Raw genomic sequence first — 12957 nt, 5'->3', positions numbered from 1 at the left:
CCAGACTTGCTAGGTTTCGGCATATGGTTTGTGCAGCGTTGTAATTTAGCACTTTAAAAACATTAGCTGATATCTTCGAAACCGCTAGTCCGTTCGAGACGAAACCAGTGTCAGAAGTTCGGAAACATAGGTCGATAGGTACACGCCAATGCCCAAATGTCAAAATATTGATAGTAAGGGGGTGTAAAATCCAATCAAAGTCAGGTGTCAGTCATTTTTCATGTGTTTTTTCATATAAATGTCTATAACTCCAAAACTAAAAGAGATATTTTCACCAAAATTGACACAGACATGTATAGGCTCACTCCAAGGACACACACAAAAAATTGTAGGATTGTGCCACTTGGTGGCGCTATAATAGAACAAAACATGAAATTCCCATTGACTACAATGCAGTATTATGAAATAAAATGCTATGCTTCACAAATGAATTGGTGTATCATTACGAAACTTGGTATGTGCCATCAGCACCATGCCTTTAAGCTACTTAAAAGGTTTCAAAACAGCACCGCATGTGGTCCATACTTATAATGAAAAGGCCTCTTGAGGCTATATCTCTGCAATGACATATTGACACTATATTGACACCCTGCTTTAATATATTGACACCAATCTTTGCTTGTGTCATTGTTCCCTTATTCTGGCCACACCACATCAATTTCGTAACCGTGCCACCTATTGGTTGAAAGTGATAAATCATTAAATAATTATTATTGACTGTATTTATCATTTAACAGCTATTTTGCCTAAAATCACCTTAATAGGTCTTTAATTGCTCATTGCTGCAGTTGATCTGACATTGCCAGCCATTTTGGCATGTCTTGTCTTCTTCTTTGCGCTTGGCCCCGATAATGGCTGCTTGCAGCTATATTTTTTATTATAACTAACATATTGTACTACTTAGTCAGTATGGTTCATTTATTTTCCACTTTTAATAGTCTTCATTTATTCATTTATAATTATAAACTGGCAAGTTACATGCACATCTGCATATTGATTTGGAATGGTTCATATTTAACTACTTTGCTGACTGTTACCGTGTGTGAACTCTTCCTCAAACTTTCCAAAAGACTTTGGATTCATGTGTTTGGATGACGTAATACTGAGGCCGGCCAAAGGACTGACTCTGGATTTCTGCACAGATAAACAAACTAAACTAGCTGGAAATGCTTCAGTAGCTCGGTGTTGGATTTTAAGAGGCTGGGAATAGAATACTTTGACCCCTTATGCAAATAAAAGAAGACTTATAAATGTCATGTGAGATTGGCTTTAAAAACCATGATCTCAGAACATGCTGACAGCCAGACAAATGTACCACGTATTTCTTTATCTCAAGGTTTGGAGTTAACCTTTGCTATGCAACTCAAGTGAACATTTGATGTTATAATATACTATGGTTGATCTATCACTTTTACAGATGACATGAATTTTGCTCCTCCTTACTTACTATGTGTCGTTTCAGAAATAGCATGTCTCACCTGCGGCCCAGCCGAGGAGGAGAGAACAGACGCAGTGTGTTTTACACAGCAAACAGTGAAGACTGGGAGATGGTGGATCCTCCAACCAAGGACGCACCAGATCACAAACACCCACCAGACAGCCAGCGCCGGGAGAGCCCATCTCACTTTCACCGATGTAAGATCATAATTCAGAGATTTAACTTAATCAAACACAAACTGTTCAATTGAATACTCAACACCTTGTCTTGTCACTCATGACTGTCCACAGACTCCATTGGCTCAGCGTTCACGTTTGATTTCCGCAACTCCTCGAGAATGAAACGGCCCTTTCACATGGGCACTGGCAAAGCCAACCGCAGCGCGGAGAGCTCGCCGGTTGAGTGTAATGGGTCCAAGACATCCGAACTGCAGCTCCATATTCAGAGCCAGCAGGAAGAGATCAACCGGTTGCAGGATCAAGAGAACAACCTCAGAGAGGAACTCGCCAGTCAGAAGGTACGATATCAATAACTCTAGTAGTGGTAGTTTTTTTTAAAGCAATCAGGACACTCTTAACTTTCATCCTTAAAAATCATAAACCAGATTTTATTCTTATTGTATGTCCTTGGCGGAGGATATGTCTTTAGTATGACATGCTAGTTTGCAATACTATTCTAAATCTCAACATTTTCCAAAGTGTGATAATATAGTATTTGCTTGTAGAATGGCAACCTGTAAAAATGTGTGCCTACAATTATTTATTATTATTTATTTCTGGTTAATTTTTTTCCATGTTGTAGTTCCTCATTCGTGGGGATTTCCCTTGTTCAAGTCAATGTTGACACAGTAGCTGATGATTCTACATATTTTGACCATTTGTAATTCAAAGCATTTTCTAATACCCACCAGAAAGCTTTGGTGCAGTAAATGCTTGCTATTCCAGTCATACATTTCTGTGTACTTTTCTATAAAGGTGTTAGCGGATCTAAAACAAGGGCCTTGAGAACCACAAAATGGGTACTGTTGTTATGTTTTTCCCTTTAGAGTTCCCCTTTGGCCAATAGATGTGCTTTTAACACATTAACAACTCAAAATTTTGATTCTGTGTAACGTATTTATTCAACAATGTGTAATATGATTAATTATTACAACATTACTTATAACATTTTATTAACATGGATTTGCATACTCAAAAAAATGTGTTCAGTTACTCAATGAATTAGGTGTAATGAGACTGCTCCCTTAATGACTGGAAATAGTATTATGTTTTATTAACAACTTAAAAAACATGCTGTGAAAAGTATTTGTCAAACCACAACTTGTTCCAGCCCAACCAAACTGACCACTGGGTCTTTCTTCCTGAAGACTTGACTAATTAAGTCATTGGATGACTAATTAAGACTAATTGTGAAATTAGCCAGTGTACCTGTATTTCAATTCAATTTCATATTTAAGGTTGCGTCATTTCACCATGTGCAGACTCTTGAAACTATTTAAAGGGATAGTTTAAAAACGACGAAAAATGAAAATTCTGTCATTTACTCACCCTCATGTCGTTCCAAACCCGTAAAACTTTCGTTCATCTTCAGAACACAAATTTAGAAATCTGAGAGAAATTTCTGTCCCTCCATTGACAGCTACGCAACTATACCATTTTCACGCTTCAAGTTAATACAGAGATTTTAAAACTGATCCATATAAATTGAGCAGTTTAGTCCAAATTTTCTGAAGAGACTCGATCGCTTTATATGATGAACAGATTGAATTTAGGCGCTAGATGAACCTCATTGGTTCTTGTAGAAGCTCAAACGGGCTGCGTAACACGTGATTGGCACAAATATCGATTTCGATCTTGATTCAGTAGCAATTCATATGTATATAGCCTACTGTACATATAAGGAAAAATAAGTTTGCCTTAGCACTATTTGAACACTATTTTAAACTTTTCTTGGTTTAAATTATATTTGCTTGCATTCATTAATATTCACTTGTGTGTGTGTGCTTATATAAGTATCATAAAAAATATTAGGATGTAAATTATTAACGTTTTAAAATGTCACATTTAAAGAAATCTAGTGTTTGATCATATCTAAATATGTGATCAAATGCAAAACCTAAAAATAAGTAAGCAGTTATGATCTGCAATAGTTTTTTGAGCAACTTGACTAGATACATGTATATTTATTAAAGAGCCAAACAGGAACCTAGTAGGTAAACCATGGCATTACAAATGAAAATTATTATTTTTCCAGCCACAAATTGACTCTAATTTTTTCCTCTTTGCATTGGAATTGTCTATTTTAACCGTAATTATTACTACACTAATTGTAATATAAATAAGAAAAAATATTAGAAGAAAAATATTTTAATTCATTAAATTGGTCATTAATGGACCATAATTATTGCACACATAGTAGGCCTATTTAGTACCAAAAGATCTCCTCAAAATATTCAATAAATATTATTAAACTAAAATATAGAACATTTATTTAATTGAAAAATAGTTCAGGTGTATGGTCACATTTGACCACCAATGAGTATGAGTGTGACCAATTAGTAAGGAATACCTGAGGGCTAAATACAAGAAAAACATGATAATTCATGTTAACAATTCTGCATCTCTACCACTCTCCATAATAAAATGATACTGTAAATATGGTTGACGTAATAATCAATGCACACTATGCTGTACTGTTTACCAAAATTTGCTGCAAATACCTGTATAGTGAAACTGTCTATCCATTCAAATGCATTGACAGCGCGGGTTTGAACCACGTGACCGCGCTCGCCGCCGAGAGATGAGAGCATGTCGCAACTCTGTTTTTCAATGCCTCTGGCTTTAAACTGTTATGCCACGTTAGCGCCAAAAAGCTATTTATTGTTTGAATTTCGTATTAAAATGTAAAAATTTTAAAAGCTTAGACTTTGTTTCATATCAAGAGCAGGTTTGGCCATTTGAGTGCGAGAGACGCGTGTGAGTGACAGAGAGACGGAGGGAGAGCAGGGAAAGGAAGTGCAGCTGAACGAATATGCTGCGTGTTTTAAATAGCGTAAAAAAAAAAAAGAATAACAACACGCAATATGTGTCGCAGACAAAAGTAAGAAACCATGAATGAGTAATTTAGTCAATCGAAAGACGAAATCCCAATGACTCAAATGGAGTCTGCATTTTCGTAACTGGTTCAAATACAGGGGTAGCCAACCCTGCTCTTAGAGGGCTACCTCCCTGCAGACTTGAGATCCAATCTGCTTCAACACTTCAGGTTGATTCAATTCTGTAAGATGGTTGCCTTCCAGCAGAAGGTTAGCCCCCCCCCCCTATTCTAATGGATTACAGTAAACTTTGACCTCAGGTGATCATTGACTACATTTTGCTTGATCAGATCAGTTGGTGTGCGTTTGATTAGTTTATCCAAGTAATTGAAGGGTCACTCTGCCCTGTTGAACTATATCAGAGGCTTATTCACATAGTATTCCCTTCTACCAGGAGTTGGTTCGTCTTCTCCAACAAACACTACGTAGCTCCCAATGCGATTGGCGTTCCACAATGCCTCCTGGGAACATGGGGTCTCACAATCATAACCAAGATGAGGCCGAGGCGAACAAAGCCCTGACAGAGCGGGACACCCAGATCAAAGATCTCTGTGGTCATATGGAGAGGCTAGCCTTGGAGAAGGATAGTCTTCAACAGGAGTTGAAAGGTTTGAAGATCAAAATTGGGGAGATTAACGAACAGCTGGGCATGCTCATGGAGACCATTCAGGCCAAGGACGAAGTCATCATGAAACTTTCCCAGCAGAGTGACGAAGGAGGAACCCAGTCAGCTGAATGCAACTCACCTAGTGCAACTAGGGAACAACAAGAGTTAGACACCCTGAAGGTAGTATAAGAACACTGTTATTTGTACTTCCCGATCTGTAGATCTGAATATGTGTTTGTGAGATTATTAAAAGCTTGAGGGGAAATATATCTGACAATGGCAATGGCAGAGTTCAAGTCAAGTCTTGTTTGTTTTAAGTCTCAGATCCTTTTTTGGTATTAGTTGTCTGTATATTGCAGGATAGTTTCATGAACGTTATGGTGTTTAATGGCATGGTTAACTAATAGTATATTAACATTGTTGGGGTAACAACTGTTAGGTGTTTTCTCCATTTGGAATCTACTATATAAATGCTAAATAATGTTCAGATTTAGTTGCTTATCCAGCACATTAACAGTACACACCTGTAAAAGTTCTGTTTTTCTCTTTTCCAGGACAGTCTTCAGGGCTACAAATCCCAAAATAACTTCTTAAACAAAGAAATTCTCGAGTTGACGGTCTTGCGAAGAAATGCTGAATCCAGAGAGAAAGTGCTAGAGGCAAAGGTCTGTGACTTCAGCTACTCAATGCACACAAACCATCCTGGATGTTTTGTTTGCAGATTCTTTCTTATGTGCCATGTTAGCATTTCCTTTTCCTTTCCCCTAGCATTCCATTATCCTCTGCAAGGTTGTCTGTGCATGATTTAGTTTGCTGAGGAATCATTTTTGTTCTTTGTGCTTTCTTACCTCCTTTGTTGTGTGTTCTACAGTGCACCAGTTTGGAGGCCAAGCTGTGTCAGGTGGAGAGTAAGTACTTGGTTCTACTACAGGAAGTGAAGAATCCTGTGTGTTCCTCCTCAGAGCAGACCCACAGTGGAGAGGTCATCACACGCTTACTAGAAGATGCTCTTCAGGTGGAGAGCGCAGACCAGCAGGAGCACCCTATCCTCAAACCACACGCTGTCAGGTATCCCTTTTAAACCTTTTTTTTTTGGTACAAGAAACCTTGGCTAACATTACAAGAGGACTTATGGGGAACATAAGATACAAATGTATAGAATATGGCCTCTTTAAACTTTCAGGAAGTAAAACAAACTATCTCTGTCACCATAAGATTTGAATATTCTTTTGTTTACTTTCATATTTGTGCTGCCACACTTCTAAAGATCCCATTTTTAAACATGTTTGGTCAAGTTAGTGTTTTTCCAGTGCTACTTGTCTACAGGAACAGGATTTTTTCAGCTAGTTGTTTGTTTGAACAATTTTTTTTTTTTTTGATAGATCACCTGCTTACTTTTGAAATTGGCCTTTGTTGCTTTGAATATTTTAGCCTCCTTTGTTACAAATTGTACATATAACCAGCGATAATGTTACCTTTTTCATATAGCGAGTATGACATTTTTGGCTTCAAAACTGTCCCGGAGGAGGAGGATGAGGAGGAAAAACTTGAAGCAAAAAAGAGAGCGCTGGACCTAAAGTCTCTCTCCCTGACAGACCAGGAGACGTCAGTCAGAGTCAAGTGGGACAACTATCTGGCCACCACCATGAACAGAGAGATGGTTCGATCTCCAGAGCTTAAGGCGCTAATGCGAAACGGGGTGCCCCATATCCACCGTTCCAAGGTGTGGATCTGGTGCGTAAGCTTCCATGTGAAGAAGATTCGGGACTGCCAGCCGAAAGACTATTACCAAAACCTTCTGTGCACGGCGAACGATAAACCCAACCCAGCCTGCAAACAAATAGAGCTCGATCTTCTGCGGACGCTCCCTAACAACAAGCACTATGCCTCTCCTGACTCGGATGGTATACAGAAACTCAGGAATGTGCTACTGGCTTTCTCTTGGAGGAATCCAGATATCGGCTACTGCCAAGGCCTCAACAGGTAGCAGATCCAAACAATTCCATCAGCTCTTCACTTCATTGCTGGGGTGTTTGTGTTTCTTTATGTCTAAAGTGTCATCAACATATTTAAAGTCCACATGAAATCAAAATGTTATTATAAATATGTTAGCCTTAAAGGAACACGCCACTATTTTTGAAAATAGGCTCATTTTCCAACTGACTCCGCTAGAGTTAAACAGTTGAGTTTTACCGTTTTCAAATCCATTCAGCCAATCTCCAGTTCTGGCGGATAGCACTTTTAGCATAGCTTAGCATAGATCATTGAATCTAATTAGACCGTTAGTATCTCACTCAAAAAAAAAACAAGACCAAAGTTTCAATATTTTTCCTATTTAAAACTTGACTCTTCTGTAGTTACATCGTGTACTAAGACCGACAGAAAATGAAACGTTTTTATGATTTTCTAGGCCGATATGGCTAGGAACTATACTCTCATTCCTGCGTGATAATCAAGGAACTTTGCTGCCGTACCATGGGTGCAGCGGCGCAATGATATTACACAGCGCCTGAAAATAGTCCCCATCACGCTCCCTGTGCAAGCACGTTGTCATGTTGGTTATGTTGACGGAAGTTAGCCTATTTTCAGGTGCTGTGTAATATCATTGCGCCTGCTGCACCCATGGTACGGCAGCAAAGTTCTATCAAAACTCTTTGGAAATTTTTTGAGCGAGATGCTAATGGTCTAATCAGAGAATCTATGCTAAGCTATGCTAAAAGTGCTAAAAAAAAATTGGCGTGTTCCTTTAAGATTTTCTATAAGCTTGTGTGCTCCAAAAAATGACAATAATTCACATTTAGAAGATATAAGCGTTCAAAACTTTCAGTTTTTCATATCCGCCAATATGGATTAATGATTTTGGTGACATCACTCTGCACTTCAGCTTCTCATCAGATTATCTGTCCAATCAAATGCTCTCCAGAATCTGAAGCGTCCCGCCCCCAACGTTATAAATAGACGCTGAAGCTGCTAAAATCGGTCACTTGTTTACACATTTACTATTTTCTACATGGTGAATGGCACATAGTACACTATAAATAGAGGATAGAGAATTATTCAGACAGTGTAAACATGCTTTCCAATGGGGCAAATTGTCAACCGTACAGTCCGCTCCAGTCCAGAGACACGATAGCACAGTGCGGATTATATGCGCGAGTCGCGCAGACCACAAAACGTATCGAACCCATTCGAATTCTACACAGAATGCTAGATTTTTAGCGTTGTGGAGGAGATTAGGAGGAGAAACGGTTAGACAGCTGACGGCATCAGAAACAGCACTGACGAATAGAAGAGATACAGTGAGGAAAATAAGTATTTGAACACCCTGCTATTTTCCAAGTTCTCCCACTTAGAAATCATGGAGGGGTCTGAAATTGTCATCGTAGGTGCATGTCCACTGTAAGAGACATAATCAAAAAAAAAATCCAGAAATCACAATGTATGATTTTTTTTTACTATTTATTTGTATGATACAGCTGCAAATAAGTATTTGAACACCTGAGAAAATCAATGTTAATATTTGGTACAGTAGCCTTTGTTTGCATTTACAGAGGTCAAAAGTTTCCTGTAGTTTTTCACCAGGTTTGCACACACTGCAGGAGGGATTTTGTCCCACTCCTCCACACAGATCTTCTCTAGATCAGTCAGGTTTCTGGCCTGTCGCTGAGAAACACAGAGTTTGAGCGTCCTTCAAAGATTCTCTATTGGGTTTAGGTCTGGAGACTGGCTAGGCCACGCCAGAAGCCTTGATATGCTTCTTACAGAGCCACTCCTTGGTTATCCTGGCTGTGGGCTTCGGGTCATTGTCATGTTGGAAGACCCAGCCTCAACCCATCTTCAATGATCTAACTGAGGGAAGGAGGTTGTTCCCCAAAACCTCGCAATACATGGCCCCAGTCATCCTCTCCTTAATACAGTGCAGTTGCCCTGTCCCATGTGCAGAAAAACACCCCCAAAGCATGATGCTACCACCCCCATGCTTCACAGTAGGGATGGTGTTCTTGGGATGGTACTCATCATTCTTCTTCCTCCAAACACGTTTAGTGGAATTATGACCAAAAAATTCTATTTTGGTCTCATCTGACCACATGACTTTCTCCCATGACTCCTCTGGATCATCCAAATGGTCATTGGCAAACTTAAGACGGGCCTGGACATGTGCTGGTTTAAGCAGGGGAACCTTCCGTGCCATGCATGATTTCAAACCATGACGTCTTAGTGTATTACCAACAGTAACCTTGGAAACGGTAGTCCCAGCTCTTTTCAGGTCATTGACCAGCTCCTCCCGTGTAGTTCTGGGCTGATTTCTCACCTTTCTTAGGATCATTGAGACCCCACGAGGTGAGGTCTTGCATGGAGCCCCAGTCCGAGGGAGATTGACAGTCATGTTTAGCTTCTTCCATTTTCTAATGATTGCTCCAACAGTGGACCTTTTATCACCAAGCTGCTTGGCAATTTCCCCGTAGCCCTTTCCAGCCTTGTGGAGGTGTGCAATTTTGTCTCTAGTGTCTTTGGACAGCTCTTTGGTCTTGGCCATGTTAGTAGTTGGATTCTTACTGATTGTATGGGGTGGACAGGTGTCTTTATGCAGCTAACGACCTCAAACAGGTGCATCTAATTTAGGATAATAAATGGAGTGGAGGTGGACATTTTAAAGGCAGACTAAAAGGTATTTGAGAGTCAGAATTCTAGCTGATAGACAGGTGTTCAAATACTTATTTGCAGCTGTATCGTACAAGTAAATAGTTTAAAAATCATATATTGTAATTTCTGGATTTTCTTTTTTAGATTATGTCTCTCACAGTGGACTTGCACCTACGATGACAATTTCAGACCCCTCCATGATTTCTAAGTGGGAGAACTTGCAAAATAGCAGGGTGTTCAAATACTTATTTTCCTCACTGTATATTACATAAATTACACATTTTTCAAACTACACCTCCTCAGCATGATTATTTTCACTGTTTTGCTTTACTTAGTTTCATAGTCAATCTAAATCTATTAGATTGTCTCTCATAAGCTGTCAAATGCGGCTTTGCCAAGCTCAACAGCTCTGGCTGAGCTGTGATATAAAAAAAACCTGTTGGCTATTTTTTAAAAAGGGGAGGAGCTTCTCGATGTCCTGCCCTGTCTTCCTGTTTCAGTGGAAATGACATCAACGCATTGAATATTAATGCTGCACGATTCAAGGCACTTCAGTGGGACTTTAAATGCAGTAGCGTACCGTGGGGTTTCAGTCAGGGCCTACACTAACTATCAACACACCTCACGTTGCCGCCATAACAACACCACACACACTGATACATACAAAATACAATCATGCACTGTATGCACTACTGTTACGGGGGTTATTAGCGCCGATAAGTCGCCGGGCCTCTGGGGCGTTCTATCACTACACATCAAAATTTAATTGGCTGATGACACACGTCAGTCAAAGTTATGCAGCAGCTTCAACAGGTTAGCTATACTAATAGTGCTGGTCCACGGAGCTGTGATGCGTTTAGATGATGACATATGGAAAATACAGCTCAGCCTCACAAAAATTAACCACATTCTTTCTGGAAATATAATTGTAACATACTGAAATAAGCAGTAATTGAATTTAGACACATTCAGACACACATTCATTTAATTCAATTATGAAAATATATATATTTTTTTATTTTGACAGTGCCAGCAGAGAAGGCCCTGATGGCCCTGACAGCCCACCACTGTTTAAATATCTGTATCTGATAGAGATTTCTTATTATTTTTTTCAGGCTGGCAGCTATTGCTCTTCTGTATTTGGACCAAGAAGATGCTTTCTGGTGTCTCGTGGCCATTGTGGAGGTTTTCATGCCACGTGACTATTACACTAAAACACTGCTTGGCTCACAGGTACTGTTTCAAGATTACTCAGAGGCGAGAAAAATCCCCATAAAACTCTGGCAAGGTTGTAAAATTGGAGCAGAGACGGGGCTTTAAGCATGTCTTAGTTTGCTGGATATGACTCATAAACAGCAGGCTAACAGCATGTCTCTTATATATATTCTATCATCTGTCACAGTGACTGAGTTTTTAGGTTCCTTTCCATCGTCAAGACATTAACATGTTTGCTGAACAAACTTGACCACATTTTGGCCTTATACAACATGAATACTGTCATGTTTTACAGAGGTTTTCGATTACTAACCACATGATCATATATGGAGTGACTTTAGTAAAACCATATTATTGGCACGCTTCTGTTATGACTTGTCATTGTTGACATGTGACTGCAGCAGGGTCCAAAATATAATATTTTAAGTGACTTATATATTGTGTTCTTTTTATTAAAAATCTATATTTTGATTGTAGGTAGATCAGCGTGTGTTTAAGGACCTCATGTGCGAGAAGTTACCCAGGCTTCATGCTCATTTTGAGCATTATAAGGTAGACTTCTCTCTCATCACCTTCAACTGGTTCCTGGTTGTGTTTGTGGACAGTGTGGTCAGTGACATCCTCTTCAAGATCTGGGACGCTTTTCTCTATGAGGGACCCAAGGTATGGTGGATTAATAAAATATTTTATATGTTTTGTTATATACTAGTGATACCTACTTTTTCCCTTGAAGCCTGGTAATTATTACTCAGTTTATATATGACCACAAAAGCAGATGACGTGAAACATTTACTGACAAACCAAAAATGAGCATTGTAAATCCTTATGTATGATACTTAATAATACAGATAATAATACTAATACTTGCCTTTCTTATTAATTTCCATAATGAGTCTGATTGTTTCAGGGTGACAGTAGTAATCAATGATTGATGACATATTTTGACGTTTCTTTTTACCTTGGCAGATAATATTCCGATTTGCCCTTGCGCTCTTTAAGTGCAAAGAAGAGGAATTTCTAAAGCTTGAGGATCCCATGACCATTTTCAAGTACCTTCGATACTTCACACGTACCATCTTGGATGCAAGGTGCGTGAGATCATGAAAATACAGTAATTATTTTGAGTATTTGAGAAAAAAAAAAATTATTTAAAAAAAAAAAATAATAATAGGGACTTTATAGTGACTAAATATAGTGACTTTGTTTATACATGTATTATTCATTTTAATAAGAAAATAAAAATTTTAATTTGTGTTCATATTATATATATATATATATATATATACACCGATCAGGCATAACATTAGATGAAGTGAATAACACTGATTATCTCTTCATCACGGCACCTGTTAGTGGGTGGGATATATTAGGCAGAAAGTAAACATTTTGTCCTCAAAGTTGATGTGCTAGAAGCAGGAAAAATGGGCAAGTGTAAGGATTTAAGCAAGTTTGGCAAGGGCCAAATTGTGATGGCTAGACGACTGGGTCAGAGCATATCCAAAACTGCAGCTCTTGTGGGGTGTTCCCGGTCTGCAGTGGTCAGTATCTATCAAAAGTGGTCCAAGGAAGGAACAGTGGTGAACCGGCGACAGGGTCATGGGCGGTCAAGGCTCATTGATGCACGTGGGGAGCAAAGGCTGGCTCGTGTGGTCCGATCAAACAGATGAGCTACTGTAGCTCAGATTGCTCAAGAAGTTAATGCTGGTTCGGATAGAAAGGTGTCAGAATACACAGTGTAGGGCTGTGCGACATTGATGAAAAATGCGATATCCTTGTTAAATAATGCGATATTCGATATGCAATACGATATTGCTTTTAAGTGTGTAAAATCTTTAAATTATATTATAAAAAATTTTTTTTAAACAGAATGATATTATTTGTGTGTTGTTTCACATTCTTTCTGGGAAAAGGAAGCATTGACAGTTTGAGTGTGTAAAAAGACACGAAAAAATAACGCCT

At 38.9% G+C, this 12957-nt stretch overlaps 1 protein-coding gene across 1 annotated transcript in view; it reads left to right on the top strand.

The window, feature by feature from the left end:
* The window catches only part of tbc1d2b (TBC1 domain family, member 2B), a 28274-nt gene that overhangs the window by 11768 nt on the left and 3549 nt on the right, over positions 1-12957 (top strand). Inside the window, exons 4-12 of the mRNA XM_079810044.1 lie at positions 1463-1635; positions 1729-1955; positions 4927-5319; positions 5694-5804; positions 6011-6207; positions 6628-7122; positions 10899-11016; positions 11476-11661; positions 11965-12086. Coding sequence (XP_079666170.1) covers positions 1463-1635; positions 1729-1955; positions 4927-5319; positions 5694-5804; positions 6011-6207; positions 6628-7122; positions 10899-11016; positions 11476-11661; positions 11965-12086 — 2022 coding nt within the window. The remainder of the gene's footprint in view (positions 1-1462; positions 1636-1728; positions 1956-4926; positions 5320-5693; positions 5805-6010; positions 6208-6627; positions 7123-10898; positions 11017-11475; positions 11662-11964; positions 12087-12957) is intronic.

The sequence above is a fragment of the Gobio gobio genome, assembly GCF_949357685.1.
Source record: "Gobio gobio genome assembly, chromosome: 25".
Lineage (NCBI taxonomy): Eukaryota > Metazoa > Chordata > Actinopteri > Cypriniformes > Gobionidae > Gobio > Gobio gobio.
Note: the sequence above shows the minus strand (reverse complement) of the source record. Positions and strands in the feature narration are given on the sequence as shown.